The 20,451-nt window shown below is 46.0% G+C and overlaps 1 protein-coding gene across 9 annotated transcripts in view; it reads right to left on the reverse strand.

The window, feature by feature from the left end:
* Positions 1 to 20,451, reverse strand: part of ACACA (acetyl-CoA carboxylase alpha) — a 281,140-nt gene that overhangs the window by 42,273 nt on the left and 218,416 nt on the right. For all 9 annotated transcript variants that reach the window (XM_070478617.1, XM_070478616.1, XM_070478615.1 and 6 more), the window contains 3 exons: positions 19,631 to 19,741; positions 1,002 to 1,145; positions 285 to 405 (listed from right to left, as the gene is read on the reverse strand). In XM_070478617.1, the coding sequence (XP_070334718.1) occupies positions 285 to 405; positions 1,002 to 1,145; positions 19,631 to 19,741 (376 nt within the window). The remainder of the gene's footprint in view (positions 1 to 284; positions 406 to 1,001; positions 1,146 to 19,630; positions 19,742 to 20,451) is intronic.

Raw genomic sequence — 20,451 nt, forward strand, 5'->3', positions numbered from 1 at the left:
TAATAAGGGCTCCAATAACAGAATAAAGAGAAGAAATGTACTAACGACTACAGGGCTTAGAACTGACTCAGCAACTGATTTCATTCATTTTCCATTTGTTCTTGATGGATTTTCTACCTTTTCCTTCAGAGGGCTGCTGTTTTTCCAGATTTCCCTCATGCCCAGGCACTTCAGGGGCTGTGTTTTCTTTGTCATGTGCTATCGTGCAGGGATTGGTTAGTGACGGAAAGGAAGACTGGAAGCTTGAGGGCCAGGGTGCCACAGACCCTCTAACATACACATACTTGGGTGAGGCCGGCCTGCCAGCATCCACCGAGGGTCATACGGCGCCTTCGTGGGCACAAACTCGATGACTCTGTCTATCGGATCCTTGGAATTCAGGAGAGGAACTGAACTGTATACACTCTAGAAGGCGATGGGAGGGAAGAGCACAGAGGTCAGCGAACAACTCTTAACTCAGCAACAACCGTGACGGACAAAGCAAGCAGGACCCACACAGGGAAGCATGCCCGTTAGTCCCATCCGGCAGCTGGCAGCAGCCCAATCGGGAGCCAGGCCCTGAGGAACAGGTACAGCTCGCAAGTCTCACGTGGGAGCCTGCTAGAAAGTGGGGCGATTGGACTCTTGATTTCAGTGCACCAGGGCTCTCCGGGAAGTCCCCCAGAGGGGTGGGCACCGATGACAAAGGGGAAAGCCCCACAATGAGGAAGAAGCCTTGAGAAGCTGGGGTCTGAGCCCAAACAGGACTCAAGGCTTCCCTGGCTGGAAATCATCAGAAGGGGGCCTGACCCCTGAAATCCAAAGGCATTTTAAACAAAGGTAGGAGGCAAAAGATGGCTTTAAGGGAAAAAAAAAAGAAATCAACAGCTTCTAGAGAATATTTTGTAAGAAAAAAAATCTTTCTCCCATAAATGAGTCTCACACGCTGAGGCAGTGAGCTGTGGCGAAAAGGCCGGGTCCTTCGGGCTTTTGGGTGCCGGCAGCAAGCGGGGAGGACTCACCTTCGGCATGTAAGACAGCCAGTGCAGGACGGTGAACACCCCCTCAAAGTCATCACAGACGGTGCTGTGCGTCACCCCATTGTTGTGCATAATCTGGATGCCCCCCAGCTGGTTGTTCGAGGTGTATACTTCCCTCCCGAGGACCTAGAGAAACAGGCCAGAGAGAAGACGTTCATTCCGTCAGAGAGAAAGGCAAGGTCTGTCTCGTAACTGCCACTAAAATGGATTCTTTTTTCTGCAAGACAGAGAGTCCAGCCTCCGTGGGCTGTGTCGAGGGACTGTCTGGACCTTTGTCCTAAAAAGAACACTCAGAAGACACACAGGGCGTTTCAGACAATCACATATTCTGTGGCAATGTAAACACCAGCAAGCCCCTCTCTGTCAGCTGCCACAGATGCGTGGTGGCAGGCTGGACCCTCGCGGTGGGTAAAGCTGGGGCCCTGAGACGCAGGCCACACCGCGCTGCTGCCCACAGACACAGAAGGGGGAGTGCCTGCTTCTGACGACCTCAAGCAACGAGTCTCAGTTGAACAGGAGCACTGAGAGCTTCGGACTCCTCGTTTCTTCCAAGGGTTACTTTTCCCCTTTACACTTGATGTTTCACGTGAAATCCTGAAGTGACTCATGACACACACATGAAGCCTTGAGCCTAAAGTCCTCTTTGTGTGCTGGGCACAGGGCAGTGATTTATGCCCAAACCCGCTTCTCCTGGGTCCTTTTCTCCCCAGGTTCCAGGGACTTCAGGGCCTTAATTCCCTGGTCTGTCCACAAGAGGAGTTTAACTCTTGTGAGGGTGAAAAGCACCTGCAACTGGAAACCATAAAGTTTCCTTTAAAAAATAAAAAAGAAAAAAAGAAAAAAAAAGAGAGAGAGAGAACACTTTTCGACTCAGAAATTGTAGGGTTTCTTTCCCCTTGAAGATTGGTTAATAATTTCTTTTGGGGAGGGAGGTTTTCTGAGCCAGCAGATGGAAGCTGGGCAGCCTGATCATGGACTCCTGCAAACTGCTGAGTGTGTAGTAATTGCCAGTCATCTACAGTAGCCCTGGAGAGCTCTTAACAGTTGTGGAGCTGCTTACAGTATGTTACCTTTTCTTTTCCCTTTCTCCTCCTCCTCCTCTGGAAAATAACCACAACACAAAATTTCTTCCTTACTTTTATTCATTTCCAGCCTCTGGGGGAGAACCTAATAAGGGAGAGACCAGCGAATTCTACCTGTATATTCCCATTTTGCCCCTTCCTGTTCGGAGCTGTGAGCAGCTCCCCTACAGGCTGGGTCAGCCCTGGGATCAAGACCTGCCAAAGGCTGAGGAAGCGGGCAGCCAGAGCCATCACCTCTCTGGGACCCAGCTGGCCTGGGTTCCATTTAGCTTCAGCTACAAAGGGGAGAGGGGCTGGCTTCCCAGGGGGCTCACTGGTAAAGAATCTGCCTGACAATGCAGCAGACGCCAGTTCGATCCCTGGGTGGGGAAGAGCCCCTCAAGAAAGAAACCACAATCCACTCCAGCATTCTTGCCTGGAAATTTCCACAGACAGAGGAGCCTGGAAGGCTACAGTCCATGGGGTCACAAAAGAATCAGACACTCACTTAGCAACCACACAGCAAGAGGAAAGGTGGAAGAGACTCTTCTGAAAGGAATATGGGAGGCAAAATGGCTCTCGGATTTCTGCTTTCCTTACTAGGGAAGCACAGAGACAAGCCTTTGCTCAGCCTCTGAGCTGAGCGACATGCCCCGCAGCGCCTTTGAAGGAGCCCCCGGAAGTGGGGAGGCCGAATCTGACCACTGGGCTCCCGTCCTCCGCCCAGGCTCTTTCATCTCAGCCCAGGCGCTGTGGCTCTTTTCTCATTCTCCTGCTGTCTCTTTCCATTTGCCCTCTCCCTGACTGATACACTGATCTCTCGGTCACTCGGCTTTCTGCTCCACTGCGTCCATATTACTAATAACACCTCCGCCACGGCCAGTTTACCTCATGAAGGCAGGAGCACATCATTACAAAATAAACTCATAACTTTGACATTCTAGCAAATACACGCCGTTTGTTATTTTTATGGCTTTAGTCTTTCTAACAGGCAGAGGGCATTACATACCTGTTTCCTTTCTCTTTAAATGTGTGTGCACATGCACACTCGCACATGCATCAGGAAACAAGATAGAGCAAAAAAAAAAAAAAATAAACCCGACCCCCAGCAAATGTCCAGAGCAGTCAGATGACGGGGGACCCCGGTGGAGGCAGAAGCCCTGTCACTCAGGGAGGCCGCGCTCCGATCTGGCTCTGGTTTTATGGACGTCATAAACCCGATGGCCCACAGCTGGTCCTTCTGGGACAGACTGCCTCTCTGCCAGAAGTCGTTCGGTGTGATCAGCAGTATTTTTAATTATTAAAATAAAATTGGAAAGGGGAAAAAGAAATAAAAAGGAGACACTGCACTGACCCTGAATATCTGATACCCAGAGAGTATGTCAGGGGCCCAGAATGCCTTGCTGCCTAGAAGCAAGAAAATAGCTAGGGTTATTTTGTACTCAGAAATGCTATTTTCTTTCCCATGAAACCCTGTCTCTAGGACTTGATAACATCCAACCACTTAGAACCTCACACCTCTGCCAAATCAGTAATGGACCCATTGAGAACCAATCTCAGAAAAAGGGACTGAAACCGACCAAGAGATGCTTAGCTGTTCAAATATACCTTCCTCAGACATCTTTGACCCCTCATTTCAAAGAGGAAGAGAGCCTCCAGAACTGGGTTCCTCCTGGAGGCTTCCTTGTCCACCCATTCCACCCCATATTCTTACATCTAATGGGAGTCAGATCTGGAAGGAGTAAGAGTTAATCACTTAGCATGTCTTCCCTTTACTAGTGGAAACTCAGGTTCTGACATCTTGGCATTGTTCTGAAAAGGCAGCAGTATTTCTTCTCTTCTGAGGAGGAAAACCAGGGCTTACTACAGCCAAGAACATTATCCTGGGCTAAAGAAATATTTGCCATCTGAGAGGATTCATTACATTTGGGAACTAAAGATAAAAATTATATGGCAGGCAGAGTATCCGAAGAGCTCTCTCTCTGGTCAGCCTTATCGCAGGAGGTGGGCAGCAGGGGGTGGGGGCAGAGGGGAAGGACACACAAAAAATGAAGCCTGCTTCACTAACCACAAACAAATGCCAACAATCATGGCTACTCAACAATTGGGGAAGAGAAAGCAGGAGCCTCCAGTTCATCTTCAACGACCATGTGTTTGCAGCACGTACCAGGAGAATGAGGGCGCACCCAACAGCTCCTGATTTATAGGGGTCGTGGCTGACTCAAGTGGTTTTAATGATTTTAGAATACTTCACAACAAAAGCTTCAACTGCAGAAGGTGAATCTGGGCAAAGACAAAACCCATTCTGCTCAACTCTGAAATGATGGCACTGGAACAGTTACGTTAACCCTGATGAGCATCAGGAAGGCAGAGAAAAGAACCCACCTAGACAGAACCACTGCTATAGTCTTCAATCTGTTGCCCTACCAGCCTTCTATGGCAAAACCTGGGGTACACAACCCTCATCAACATAACATTTTCGTGAAGTAGGTGAGCTTCATTCATACAGTTTTATTCAACCTGGACACACCGATTTGTGTATAGGTCATGCTGCTTGCCACATTCCATTTTCGAAATTATTCCTTGCACATTTTATGCTGCATGATACAAACTCTTGGTTTATCTGCCAACAGCATCAATAACCACTTAAACATAGGAACTACTCAAAACAGGGGATGCTGCTGAGGCCCTACTTGGCTGCCTGCTCCCAAGTCTAAGTGGAGAGGCAGTGCCACGAAATACTAGAACAGGCACCATCTCAGGTCCCCTGCTGAAGAGTGCCGATGCCTACAGAGCTGAATGAGGGCTCAGCCTGAAAGAGGATCTCTGTTCACTCTCCACATAAAATTAAGCCTCATCTAGCACTCAGTCATTCCAGCTGGCAGACCTGGGAATTAAGGGCACTGCCTCTAGCCAGTGATTAGCAGAACACCAATGTTTGAGGCTCCGTGAAAGATGCTCGAGAGCCTTTAGGAATTTTTGAGATGCACAGGCAGCACAAATGAATGCAGTCATACACATACACATAGAGAGAGGCCTGAGACACTGCGGCTGCTGCCGCTTATCTAGAGACGCTGCAGACAGCTCAGGTTTACCCCAGCTGACAGGCAATGAAAACAGTCTAATATACCGCCTGCTCTCGCCCTTAAATCCCTTTTTGGAGATCAAGATAAACTCGTTTCTTCCCTTCCCCAGTGCTCCAGACGTTTGAGTGAAGTGGCAGAGTATTGTGAGGTTTTGTGCAAATGAAATCACTGTGTAATACTGAATGAGTGTAGTATTTACTTGTCAGGATATTTGTCAGCACACAGGCTTTGAGCCTTCCGAGTTTCATAGATGCAACTTTAGCTCAATTTTTTTTCAAAAAAATTGCTTTTGTCCTGATATATACATATTATATCAGGGCCCCTCAGACTTATAAGCAAATATTTGCAATTGTGTGCTGCAGATGTGAAAAATAATGATGCATATCGATGCATAAAAAAATGAAAATTCTGCTGCTGTTTTCTTCCACTTTACCCAACGTTTTCCCCTTTAAACATTCCTGGTGGATCTAAGAATTCAGCTATGCACATGGAGTCCTTGCTGCCATCCTCTTTCTCATTAGGGTATTTCCACTCTCAAGAGGATTTCAGGAGGGGTTTTGTAAATTTCCTAAGCAATTGTCATCACTGGATTTCCTCCATGATTTTAGACATTAAAGTCACTCTGGGATCTGTCGGGTTATTGATAAAGGTTTGGTTAAGGCAGAAAGGGAGAGAGAGATGAGAAAGAAAAAGTGGGAAGAAGGAAGAAGTATTAAAATAGGAACAAAGGAAAGGAGAAAGGATGAGAGAGAAGAGAAGGGAGGGGGAGTGAAAAGAGGAAGGGGAAGAAAAAAATGTAATAGCTCATCTACTCCTGGTGCTAACACCCTCCTCCTTGACCTGAGAGGACTACATTTTTAAAAGCTGACAAGTAATTCAATCTCCAATTAACAATTTTAAGTGGTGCAGCACATATTACTGTGTAAATGTTTCTCCAGGAATACATCCAAGGGTGACTGGAATTAAATCTCTAGGGAGACAGGACCAGTGCCTATGAGACCAAGAATATTTGGGGGTTCCAAAATATAGTCCCTTAATACAGAGACCCAGGGTTGCAAATTCCTCTCCTGCTTTGTTGCCACTATTATCACTGGCAAACGGGAGAGCTGGTTGACAACTGGCAGGCTGGGACTAGAGAAAGGACAGACTGACATACTGGTGGCACAGGATGGGGAGGCCTCTGATGTGAGCCATGGCTGGATTCAACACCATCCACTGCAAGACCCAAAATCTGTGAGTGTGTGTGCCTCTGATGTGAGCCATGGCTGGATTCAACACCATCCACTGCAAGACCCAAAGTGTGTGTGTGTGTGTGTGATCACTGGCAAACGGGAGAGCTGGTTGACAACTGGCAGGCTGGGACTAGAGAAGGGACAGACTGACATACTGGTGGCACAGGATGGGGAGGCCTCTGATGTGAGCCATGGCTGGATTCAACACCATCCACTGCAAGACCCAAAATCTGTGTGTGTGTGTGTGTGCGTGCGCGCGTGCTCAGTCTTGTCCAACTCTTTGCGGCCCCAATGGACTGTCCGTGGAATTTTCCTGGCAAGAATACTGCAGTGGGTTGCCATTTCCTTCTCCAGGGGACTCTGGCGTCTCCTGCATTGGCAAGTAGATTCTTTACCCCTGCGCCACCTGGGAAACCCAAAAATCTCTTTATAAGCAGCAAAATTACAAAGTGGTCAGGTTTGCTGATGGATAAACTGGAGTAAAGGGACTGTGCTACCCACAGTAGAAAGGATATTTAGGGGACTTCCTGGTGGTCCCATGGTTAAGAATCCACTTGCCAATACAGGGGACACAGACTGGATCCCTGGCCCAGGAACTAGGGTCCCACATGCCACAACGACTGAAGCCCGCGCTCTAGAGTCAGGGCTTTGTAATAAGAGAAGCCACCGCGATGACAAGCCAGCACACCACAGCTAGAGAGAGGTCGCGTGTGGCAACGGAGACCCAGTGCAGTCAAAAATAAGTAAATGTTTTAAAAAAGAAAAGATATTTATGCAAAAAGAAACCGCGATACAGGGAGAATAGAGGAACGAGGCAGATGGCAGAAGGAAGAACTGAGGTACAGAGGAACCTCGTGACAGTTTACTTGTCAAATGTATAAGAAAAAGACATAGACTTCCAGAGTCAAAACTGATGCCAGATAAAATCACTCATCTCAGGGATCCATCAACTGCTCATTTAGCTGCAGACTTGAGCATACTGATAATAAATTACCTCCAAATACAGGAAAAAATGTAAAAGTCTGACCTATTGACATATAATTCACATATAGTGAAATTGTCCATTTATAGGTGTACGATTCTATGAAATCTGACATCACATAGGCGTATAACCACCACCCACAATTGCCCCCAAAGTTTTCATCAGCCCCCAAAGTGTTCTCATTTCCTTTGTAATTAATTCCCTTCTCCCACCCTTGATCAACATGGATCCTTGTGTCTCAACATTTAGTATGTCAACTTAAATTTATATTAGTGGTGTCTAACTGTGGTTTTAATTTGTGTCTCCCTAATGACTAATGATAAATATCTTTTAATATGCTAATGATAATATCTTTTTATGTGCTTATTTACCCATCCTTATACCTTTGGTGAAATGTCTTCAAATTTCTTACCCATTTAAAAAGTTACTGGGTTGTTTCCTATTATTGAGTTGTGAGAACTCTTTATATGTATACATATATATATATATATATTTTTTTTTTTTTTTTTAAATTTATTTTCCAGTCACCTCCCAGGGGGTTTTCTGAATAGACATGGGACATGAGATTGGTACTAGAAGGCAGTTGGCTGTGTGACTGCCTCTGCACACCAGTGGAGAGGCACAGAATTTGGTGCCTGCTGTGACCTGGCTTCTTGGGGAGTAACACCGGCCTGTCATCTCTTTAGGCTTTCTGTTTGTGTTTTCTCATCTACAACTGGTGGGCGGCAATTTAACGTTTTCCTCTTGGAACACATGAAAAACCTGTTAGTTTTAACACAACAGGTACACAATAAATGCTGGTCAACTGCCATCATTCTCACTACTCTATAAAAACTCAGCTCTGGTTGGTATTTTCAGTAAGCTGAACTGCTATAAGCAAAAGAAGTCTTTCCTATTAGTGCTAATATGTGTTGGGGCTTCCTTAAGCAAAATGAGTGGTTTGCTTTTCCCCTCCTTTTAGTTTTCCCCAGTGGAGATACTGGGTTTTTCTTTCAAAATTCTCTACCTGGGTTAGACTTAACCTAGTAACTCTATATACTATAAAGTCATATTATATTAGGGATGCTCTGCTGAGCTGCATAAACCTGCTTTATCTGTTGAGAAGACATTTTATCAAAGGGTTAGATAGAAAATGAAGATACCCATAAGTTGATGATATGTTTCAATGGTCTTGACTTCCCATATTTGCATCTTATGCTCTTGGTTAAATTTGGATGAGCTCCTTTCTTAAATAAACACTGATTTCTCACTTTTTCTTATCTGCAAACTATTTTTAAGGGCTTAAATTCCAGACTCTGAGACATTTAAAATATTAGGACTCAGTCAAGAATCAACCAGAAAAACTCGAAGCCTGGGCATAGTAATTTGTATCAATCTAAACTGCTCTTAAAGCTTCTCCTTTCATAATTCAACACTCCTGACGGTGGACATTAGCTGATTAGACTGTGTGAAGGAGGCCACTCTGAATGAGAGGGGACACAGCCAGATCTGGATCCATGCACAGGGGACATTCCCGAGAATGATGAACAGTCAGGAATCAGGTTTCTAAACAGTCTCGTTTCCTGCGTCTTTATCATATTCACACAGCAGTCTGTGCACAGCCAGGGACCAGGTCTGTCTTCGCCCCGGAAGACTGAAGTCCTTGCATTTCTAATCTACCAACGTGTGCAGTTCTTGCACTTTTAATTTATGAGTGTTTGGGGGGGACCTCTCTGACTTGGGAACATATTGGCTCGGTCTAATGCTTGGAGATTATTAAACTCGGAGCTATGCTCCACTATCAAGTCTACAGATCTTTTATTTAGAAGATATGGTGCTCTAAATGCACAAAGAGCTCCCTGTCACCTTCACATTAAAGCCCCTAGTGCCTGGTAAATGGAATTATATAGCTGTCATCTCCTTTCCCCAAAGTTTTAAGAGTACAATGGGCTCATTTTTTCACACTCCATCCCAGCTTCAGAACTAAGAGACCTACTTTGTATTGATTTAAGATCTCAGAAATAAATAAACCTGCTTCACCGCTGTGATTCACAACAAATTCATGATACACTATTGCATGATATATTTCAAGCTCTGGCCCTGGCTCTCTTTTTCCTCTGGTGAGTGATGGGGGAGGTGGGAGGTAGTGGGGAGCTGCAGAGCTGACAGCCGGATGGTTATTGGAGATGGCTGCTGACTGCAAATCCAAGAACAGATATTGCTGGAGGAGTATGGGAATTTTTTTTAAACTGGGGGGCAGGGGTGAGAAGCTAATTTACTTGGGTTTCAGGCTGGAGTTTGGGGGGGAGAAGAAAGGTTAAGGGGAGAGGAGAGGGAGAGATGCAACAGCAGAGCTTCGAATGAACACTAATTTGCAAAGACAGAGCAATGAACATGGCTGGAAAGAAAAGCGAAGAAAATCCAGCACAAGGCGGCATAACATCTAAATGACTGGGAAGATGAAGATGCTGAGCTGCTCTGCTGAGGGCACCAGTCCTTGGGGGGCACTTAGCTTGAGTTCAGGGATGATGTTTTACGAGAGGCAGAACATGTACAGACCCAACACACCCCAGAACCTGTGAAGTGGAGGCATCTCTTGATTCCAAGACTCAGGGAGCATCCCAGTCCTGGGGGCTGGAGAGCATGCTCTGGAGAGAGGGCAGACATAGAGCACAGGTCACATGTAGGCGTGAGCCAGAGACTGCTCCCCAAGCTGAGTGGGTGAGAAACTAGTATCTGGTTTGGTTTGTGTGCCCGAAGGACCTCAGAGTCCCTTAGTCTACATCACCCTACCGATTCCTGAAACGAATCCCACTAAACTATGAATTTTAACTAGTATCTAAATATATAGCTCTCAAAAAGACCTATCTTCGGACCTCCCCGGTGGCCCAGGGGTTGCGAATGCACTGCCAATGCAGGGACACGGGTTCGATCCCTGGTCTGGGAAGATCCACATGCTATGAGGAGAAACGAAAAGCAAGAGGCTCAACCGCTGAAGCCCGTGTGCAGAGAGCCAGAGCTCGACGACAAGAGCAGCCACCGCGATGAGGAGTCCGCGCACCACAACTGGAGAGGGGCCCCCACTCTCCACAACTGAGAAACCCCACGTGCAGCAACGAAGTCCCAGAGCAGCAAAAAAAAAAAAAGACCCTATCTTCCAGTCCTGTATCAAGACCTTGGCTTTCAACAAGGTGGGTGATGGGAGGTATAAAAGCCTGGGTGGCATATGGACACTTTCTTAACTGTGTCCTCACATACCCGGGACAATATACCTGGCCCAGATGAACAGAGTTGGCTCCAGCCAGCCTGCTACAGGGGGAGGGTGATCCAGCTTCTCCTGAAACAAGGCTTCTGGACTCTCCTTTTTCTAGGGAAGAGTTCAGAACAGAGACAGGCCTGATACTCTTCAGGAGAACTGCTTTGAAAGCCTTGCTCGAGTTCTGGAGATTAAAGGCAATTTTCTTCATAACTGGGAAGAACAGATGCCCTACTCCATAGACCCTATATTAACACATACTCAGCTAATAAAAAAATTGACAAATGGTTGCAATTGGCCCACTCTCTCCTAACTTAACTGTCCCCAGACACAAAGCAAAATATAAAACCTGTGCCACCACCTTTGCAGGTAGACAGTATCAATACTAAACTGGGGAGGGGGGCGGGCAAGAAAGTTTATGGTAAATATATCCTACAGATGCCTCCACAAGACCCCCAGTTTTCTTGTCCCTGATCCAGAGGCTTTTAGCTTCAAGAATGGAACTAGACTGGGACTTCCCTGGTGGTCTAGTAGTTAGGAATCTGCCTTCCAATGCAGGGGACGTGGGTTCCATCTCTGGTCTGGGAACTAAGATCCCACATGCCACAAGGCAACTAAGCCAGCCCGCCTACCCTACAGAACCCATGGGATCCCATGTACCACAACTAAGATCCAGTGCAGCCAAATAAATAAATACCAAAGGTGGGGGGAAGCCTGGGTGGACAGCATGCGGCAGACTCCTATGGTTCTAGAGAGTACTACTTCAGAGTGGTGAGTTTTAGCTGTTCCTCCAGTAATTAAAATTTATTTCATGTTTTCAGCTGGCCGGAATGTTATTTGCTATCTTTGAAGAGCATTTTCATCTTTACTATGTTTGTTCTTGAGACAAGACTGGACTTTGAAACCAAAAATACATGGGAAAGAGTTTGGTTCTGTTCAGTTCTACAATAGGCCAGACCATTAAACTGGGAGTCACTTTGTTAATTTTGAACTACTATTTAAGAGGAATTAGCTTGTATAGAGAAACAGACTAGGAAGAACTTCATACAGATGAAAGGGATTGGCTTAAAGAGAACTGAGTTGCCCTTCAGTTGAGTTTTTCAAGCATCACTGAATGACAGTTTGGTAATGGAGTTACAGCAGAAATTCAAACAACAGTCGGACAGTGGGACTTTGGAGGATCCTTCCGCTTCCAGCAATAATTGTATGACCACTTGTTCTCAACATGAACAACATCACCACCATCACCACATGGCACTTATTCTTCTGTAATACGGGAAAAAAAATTTTTTAACTGTTATGCTCTACAACTCCCATTCCTAACCTTGCTAATACATAGTAATTTTATATATCACTAGTATGTAATCACTGGAGAAGGCAATGGCACCCCACTCCAGTACTCTTGCCTGGAAAATCCCATGGATGGAGGAGTCTGGTAGGCTGCAGTCCATGGGGTCGCTAAGAGTCGGACATGACTGAGCAACTTCACTTTCACTTTTCACTTTCATGCACTGGAGAAAGAAATGGCAACCCACTCCAGTGTCCCTGCCTGGAGTATCCCAGGGACGGGGGAGCCTGGTGGGCTGCCGTCTATGGGGTCGCACAGAGTCAGACACGACTGAAGCGACTTAGCAGCAGCAGCAGCAGTATGTAATCACACTAACACAGAATTCTCTCACATGCAGTCACTTTTTTAGATTCCCCACCAGTGCCCCAATCTATTCTCTCCCTGCCCGAACCTAACACAGTTCCCTGTCTACAAGTCAAGACACACCTTCATAGCATAAGACAGTACTAGAAATTAAAGAGAATTTAGGATTCAGAGACCCTCTGGCCTTCACCTTATGGTAGGAAATGTATTTCACATAGAGGAAAGTGAGACCCAAAGAGATAAGAGCCCAAAATTGCTTTGGGCTAGTTGCTTTACCGAGTACATGGCAAGGAGAGGAGTGATAAAAAAAAAGAATTTATTTTTTTCTTAGAAAAAAAAAAATCTGAGGGACTTCCCTGGTGATGGTTAAGCATCTGCCTTTCAATGCAGTGGGGTCCATCCCTGGTTGGGAAACTAAGATCTCACGTGCCAAGGCGCAACTAAACTCGCGCACAATTTAGAGGGTCCAAACTCCGCAACGAAGATCTTGCGTGCTCCAATCAAGATCCCACGCAGCCAAATAAATAATAAATAAATAATTTTTTAAAAATCTAAAGGCTCTGATGGGCTTCCCAGGTGGTGCTAGTGGTAAAAAAAAATCCATCTGCCAATGCAGGAAACATAAGAGACACAGGTTCAATCCCTGGGTTGTGAAAATCCCCTGGAGGAGGGCATGGCAACCCACTCCAGTATTCTTGCCTGGAGAATCCCATGGACAGAGGAGCCTGGAGGGCTGCAGTCCATAGGGGTCACAAAGAGGGTCACAAAGAGCTGGACATAACTGAGTGACTAACATCAAAGGCTTTGGAACTTCAAGAAGTTTTAGCACATTTATAATAGGCTGTCGATCATGATCATTCCCTAGTCTCAATGCCCAGGCAGAGCCTCAGAGCTCTGATCTTCTCTAGAAGCTCTAGTCTGATGCTTGTGTGGGCTCTCCCATCCCGAGTCTCTAAGCCACCACGCCCACGCGGGCTCTCCTAGAGGGTCAGAGGCAGTGGATCCCTCAGTGACAATTCCACCACAGATCGGGGCTCAGACTGCTGACCGACTGCCTCAGCGCACTCTTGGAGTCAAACATACCTGGTACAGTTTCCTACCAGACCCGAGGAACATCGGATGAGAAACTAAACAACCCCCCAGATGGGGTCGGGTGTGTGCCCCTATTTTATGTGTGCGCAGGGGGAAGGGCTTGAAAACCAAGGGGATGGGCAACCTTTTCTGAGAGCTCATTCCTCATGCTAAAGAGAGGCTGACTCCGAGAGGAAGCTCACATGCCCTCTTTAGAAAGGAGACTGATCCCATCTGGAGCTCCAGAGAACAGGGCCTGTCTGTTGTGAAAATAGGTAGTTAGGGACTTTTAAAAATGCAAATTGCTGGACTGATCCTTAGAGTGATTATGGGCTATTGTACCAACAAGTCCTTAGGGACCCGCGCAGACAGATGACTGACACATATACTACCCTATCAGGACCGAACATGGTGCCTCTCGCGTTAATGGCTTTCCAAAGTGTGTGATTGTCTTTAGATAACATCTATGGGGAAAGTCAATATGTGGATGTACTGCCACAGTGAGGACTGACATCTAACATTTTCTTAAAGGAATCTTTGCCTTCCAAGGGTCAGAAAGTAGAGCGAATGTTGTGTTTGTATTTCACTTCCACGTCTTAGATAAAGAGTTGCACTGAGACAGGCCCCTAAATGCATCTTAGGAAGACGACGACAGTACCAGTGAATTACCTGTATTAACTCATTTAATCCTCGCAAGAGCCTGTTACAATCCCTCTTTTATGGTTAACACAACTGGGACCTGGAAGGGTTACGTACATTGTTCAAGGTCACTCCGCTCAGAGTTGGCAAAGCCTGGACTCAAACCTGGCCAGTCTGTTTATTTTTTTTTGGTTTCACCGTGAGGCTTGTGGGATGTTGGTTCCCTGACCAGGGATGGAACCCGTGCTCCCTGCATTGGGAGCTCTGAGTCTTAACCACTGGACCTCCAGGGAAGTCCCCAGTCTGCCTCTTTAAGTCACGTGACAGTTACAAGGCAGCCAGAGCTGAAGAACCACCCCTTCCTTTCCCGAGCCTCCATGGTTGACTCTCATACATCGGAGAGTCATGGGCAAGGACGGAGAATGCAGTGCAGGTTCCTGGTGCTACAAGCTCCTGGGAGGGGTGCTGATACTGTACCCCCAAGAGTCACATTTCATGTCGTAGAGACACACAAAAATATGTATTTGGAAACTGAGATCCAGAGAGGGCCTGATAACAAGTTTCAAAAACAAGATTAGCAGAATTAGCCCCCCTACAGGCCTAACACATAGCCCTAGCCACACTCACCATATAATTTACTTTTTCTTGGCAGATCCAGTGGTACTAGGGACCTGGTCTCTCTAAAGGGAATGAGATTATTGGATATTTTCCCCCCTTAATGCAGAAGGGGGAAAATGCCTTAGCACAAGAAAATCATACATCACCTCTTGAATGAATCTATAATCCATCTGTCAGACCATTGGCACATGCCTTACCTCCAGAGACAGTTGTTGTCCAGAGGACAAGTCATAAACTGCAGTTTTGATTTCTTGGCATAAAGAGAGAGCTTTCACCATGTCTGGGCAGTGGATTGAGAACTGGCAGGCTCTAGTCTATATCCCTTACATTTCTCGGTCCTCCCGGCCTACTGACCACCCGACGTTACAGTGCACGTAGAGCAGGGAGTGGAAGGAGAGGGAGTGGACCTGAAAGTCACTGCAAACGTCCCATGTCGCCTTGACTTAGGAGTTTATGACTCTACAAACTGTCACAGCCCATTAAGGGTCTTTTTTTCCAGTTTCCCAAGCACACAAGCTGCTGCCTTTGCCAAGCCAGCCTGACTCCCTTCTGGCAGGTAGCCTGTCACGTCCATCAAGTCCGTCCTTACCGCTCAGCGAGGTATTCTGAAGGATCTGCCCACCCACTGCCTACTGTTTGGAGAACTGGGGACCCAGGACCCCCTACCTTGAGTGACAGGAAAGAGCAGGCCCTTAGGCGCTTCTCTTATTTATCACTTCCATGACACTGGACAAAAAGTAAAATAACCAGTGGGACGTCCCTGATGGCTGGTGGCTGAGAGTCCGCCTGCCAATGCAGGGAACACAGGTTCGATCCCTGGTCGGGGAAGGTCCCACATGCCTAAGCCACAACTACTGAGCCCGTGCACTGCAACTCCTGAAGCCCCCTGCCTACAGCCAGCGCTGCACAGCAAGAGAAGCCACCGGGAGAAGCTCAAGCCCCACAACGAGGAGCAGCCCGTCTGCTGCAACTAGAGAGGGCCCGGGCAGCACTGAAGACCCAGGGCAGCTTAAAGTAAAATAAGTAAAATGACCGACTACGTTCTCTTCTCAGGCCTTGTGGACACCGAGCCCAGGGAGCTGAGTGCACTCTGAATGAGACTCAGGGACGTGGAGGCTCATGTTCTGCAGCTGGTTCTAGTCTGTCTGTGGAACGAAGTTACTCTGCCTTCTACTATATCCGTCTTCCCATCTGTAAAATAGGCCTCATGTCACCAGCCCACCCAGAAAGTAACAAGGAGCCACACAGATGTTCTTAAGTTTTAAATAAAGTTATTCAGGCTGCCCCTATCACCAGCCCACTGCCTTGAGTTTCAAATGTCAACTCTGCTTCTGCAATGCTTAAGAAAACTGGTTCCTGTATCTCTCCTCGCCCGTGTAATATTCTGAGTATTTCACACAGAACTACAGGCAGCAAAGAACAAGACATTCAAGGAACGAGGATATACAAATACTCAGATCACAAGGACAGGGGACCAAAGTACACATGTGGGGAGCACTTTCTGATTGTGGAAAACAAAAGACAGAGTGGCAGAGGACAGAGCCCCTAAAAAGATGTGTAAGTGAACAGTGAAATCATTGAAAGGAAGAAACGGGAAACCGTGGGGATGGTCATGTTTTATGAGCAGGTGACCACTGCCGGCTACAAAAGGAAATCCTTTAAAAGTAAGAGTCTTTGGAAGAGAGAGGTAGGAAGGGCTAAACTAATTAAAACCGGCTTGGCTAATGACGGGCAACACCACGTGGGTGCTGAGATGGGGTGCAGCCATAAAATCTTGACGCAGACACGCAGTGTATTAAGTTGGGAATGCGTGTCTTTCTAGCTTCCTTTCTATTAAAGGAACAAACAATTTACATGTGGCTGCGTTACAGAAATGTGATATGTAGAGCATCAACCCTTTCTCTTCACACCCAACTGTGTTCAGTCAAAGCAGAGACGGGGTGCAGGTGGGTGGGGAGGGGGAGGAGAAGAGCGGGGAGAAAGAAAGTTTTTAAAAAAATCTCTGCCTCAGCAAAAGTTTTCATTAAAATTTTAGACAAATGATCCCTGTGTCCTTCTCCCTTGCTGCCTGGGGCTCCATGCTATTTCTATGCAAATAACAACCTCGTGGTTTATATCTTATTATTTCCACCGGAGCTGCAGCGACATGACCTGAGACGTGTAAGAGGTGGGGGGTGGGGGGGAGGTGGAGTTAGAAAGGAGAGAGAGAAAGAGAGAAGAGGAGAGAGAGAGATGAAGTGGGTGTTCACTCAAGTGTGAAAAAAATACTGTCAGGAGTGCACGTCAAGAACAAAAAAAAAAAAATCGCAGGGATAACGTGTTTATTTCAGTTCCACCCCCACCCCCCAGCCCCCCCCCCCCCCCACAATCCAGCACCTTTTAAAATTCATTGGGCATCGGGCGATCATGCACAATCCATCTGCTTTCACTTTATCATTTGCATTTCATGCCTCCTGGCTTTTGATGTGCTGATACTTTGATGCAGTCAGGAGACGCGCATTATCATTATTTCAATTTTCAAAGGGGTCAACGGGATCGGCACTTGCACACACAGATTTTTTTTTTCCCTACAACCTCTGCATGCCCCCCCCTCTTCTGACTCTTCACCCTAATGTTTAACATAAAGGATGAAGACTCAGAAAGGTAGGGGTCAAATGTTTACAGTCTAAAGGCTCGCGTCCACCACCTACATTTACACAGGTATACGTGTATGACAGGCTAGATGGTCAGGGCTTGGGGAGGCTCTACGGGGCTCCAGACACACACAAAGACTTTCTCACACATGGAGACTCAGGGAAGCACACAGACACAAAGAGAGAGACTGGTGCTCAGGCAGGAAGAGACAAGCACTCAGAGTGACCTGGACACACGCCCAGTGGATGCGAGACGCAGATTCCTACAGAAGAAAAGGCAGGCGTGCAGAGCGGTAGCGGTGCACACAAAGACACGATGTGCACAAGCAGGAAGGTGGAGGGGGCCGCCGGAGAACCTGGCTCCTGTCTAGTCCCCTTCTTCATACCTGAGAGGCACAGGGGCAGACAGGACATTTTAATGAATTTGCACGAAATCGGGGGTCTGCCAGCTCCATGGCTCCATGTATGAGGATGGTGAAGCAGTCAGGGCAGGGTTAGGTAACCCCTCTAACTGATCACTCCCTTCAGCTACAAATGATCATATCCTTCTGGAAATGAGCACTGTAGGGTAAGTTACAGCTGCAGCCTCACTGTCGCTTCCCTACAACTAGACTTCTTCTTTAACCAGCAGCCCTGCAGGCTAAGAGGAAGATGAATATACTGAATTTGACCACAGCAATTCAACCAGATTTTAAGAAAACAAAACAAAATCCCTAATGCTTTCTTTGCAGCATGACTGAAATTACTACCAAGCTTTCAGGAAAAGACAAACAAAACCCCCAGCAGCAGTGAAAACAACACAACAGTGACACCACCTTTGCCTTTTGGAATAGTCTTTTGGTATCAGGGAAAAAAATAAGAAACTCAGTGTGACAAGACCCTTTTCAGAAATTAGCTCTTTGTTCAGGCAGAGGAACAGTACAGAAATGTAGGTGTCTTCGTTACATTGGATCCTCACAGATAATGGTACCTACAGTTCTCTTCAGCATGCATCAATATCTCATTCTAAGAAAAAGGATCCAGAAGAATAACTTTTTTTAAAACGTAAGACTCTCAGCCAGTTTCATTCAGAGGAATAATCTCCCTCAGTAGAGACAGTTCACAATCTTTATTTCCAGGCTACTCTCTAAAGAAAGAGCAGGACATCCAGGTTGGCCACTGTGAGCACTGCTCTGCTTTCCTTGGAGAGAAAGACAAACCCAGAGAAGGATACGGAGTTCACATGGATGCAGAGAGCAACCTTATCACCTCATACCATTCTCATTTCTGTTGTCCCTCAAAGTTAATTGGACTGATGGCAGTGTCAACTTATTCTAAATGGGGATGATAGGCTAGGGCACTTAATTCCAGTCCTTCCACTTGAAAGTCAAGGCTGGATCTTAAAAAAAAAAAGTTTGTGCAAGTCTAATAAACAACTTAGCACTTGTGTAATTCCCCAAGTTCAATCCTCAAACCAAGTTAAGAGAGAGGAAAAGGTAACTGGAACTGCAGTGCAGGCCAATGCTTTGCACGAAGTTCAAGGTGCTTTTACCTATGTTTTCTCATTTGATGTTTACAGCATCATTTAAAAGATGATGGGAAATTATTACCCATCTTTGACAGATAAAGAAAGATGAGAGGTTATGTGAGTTGTATGAGGTCAGTCAGCCAGCCTTAGACTATTACATATTCCTAGCTTTGGAGAGGAAATAATTTTCCTATGCCTGCAAAGAAGGGGGAACTACATGGTCCTTTGTAATATGCAGGTATTCTTAGGTACTGAGGTCACTGTAAGAGTGAAAACTATCTATTTTTTCCCCTTTGTGGAAAAGCCACTATAAACTTGGATTGAAAAGGCACAAGCATTTCTTTGGAAGGGAAAGTAAATGTCCATGTCATACTCTTTTCTTAGCAATCCATCCATGCATCCACCTGCCTACTTCCCATTCAACATTTACCAAGTACTTCCTTACCTTAAGTGCTCCTTTTCAGAGGTACTTTCACAAATTTCTCAAAATATTAAAACCTGACACCCTTGCCATGTTCAGAGGATGTTTCATAGGTATAGATCTCACATTGCTTGCTCACAGATGAGAAAAAGGGAGGGAGGGCACAACAGAAGCAGTCAATGAAATTTGATCTTTCTAGAAAGACATCAGAATGTAAACTCTTGGCAGCAGGAGATATATATGGTTTGTTTCTAACATATCCACAGGGCTTGGAATACTGTCAGGCACACAGTAGGTACTCATAAACTCATTATGTCAAATGAATGAATAGGCAGAGAAAATGGAGACAGGAGAAGGGAGAGACTGAGGAAGGCGTGGGCTTAATATCTTCCCCCACCAATCAAGACCTAGAATTAAGAATTCACAACAGTCTTTGAAAAGCTTCACATACTTCTTCCAAACCCTAGAAACTTACTTTGTTGAGGGCCCCAGCTCCTGTCAGGATTAAGTGAGAATTTTCAACCTGGATGGTTCTCTGTCCCAGTCGGACAAGGTAAGCCCCAATCCCAATGGCCCTGCATGTAACCTTAAAAAAAGAATAAATTCGACATGTCACATATTTATGTTCCCTCCCAAGCTGTAAGAATTAAGGTATAGGTACAAAAAATTCACATTAACAGAAGTTAGCTTTTTTTTTAATAGGAAAACTGCTTGATTAAATAACAATACAAAAACACAATTTCCTGGTTAAAGCCAAGAAGGTACAGAATTCATTCAATGATTCAAGTCACAGTTAAAGGGTCTCAGACCCTTTACTCCTCTTACACGTTTGCCTGTCCCACAGATGTGTGGCATCCACACTAGAGGTATGAAAAAGGGAACTAGCTAAGAGGAAAAGAAATTTAAGCTGTTAATACTGTGTAGAATATTTGAGAAATAATAAGTTAAACTAAAGGCTAACACAAGGTGCTAGTTTTATCTGGGGAATCCAGTTATGTACATTACCCTATTGTCCTACTACTATGCACAATTAAAATCAAATTGCAGATTTACAATTTTAAAGAAATGCTCCTGGGGCTTCCCTGGTGGCACAGAAATAGGAATCCGCCTGCCAGTGCAGGAGACACAGGTTCGATCCCTGGTCTGGGAAGATCCCACATGCCATGGGGCAACTAAGTCTGTGCTCCAGAGCCCAGGGTACTGCAAATATTGAAGCCCGCACACCCTAGAGCCCGTGGTCCACAACAAGAGAAGCCACCATAATAAGAATCCCGCACCGCAATTAGAGAGTGGCTC

This window comes from Odocoileus virginianus, chromosome 17 (assembly GCF_023699985.2).
Source record: "Odocoileus virginianus isolate 20LAN1187 ecotype Illinois chromosome 17, Ovbor_1.2, whole genome shotgun sequence".
NCBI classification, from domain to species: Eukaryota; Metazoa; Chordata; class Mammalia; order Artiodactyla; family Cervidae; genus Odocoileus; species Odocoileus virginianus.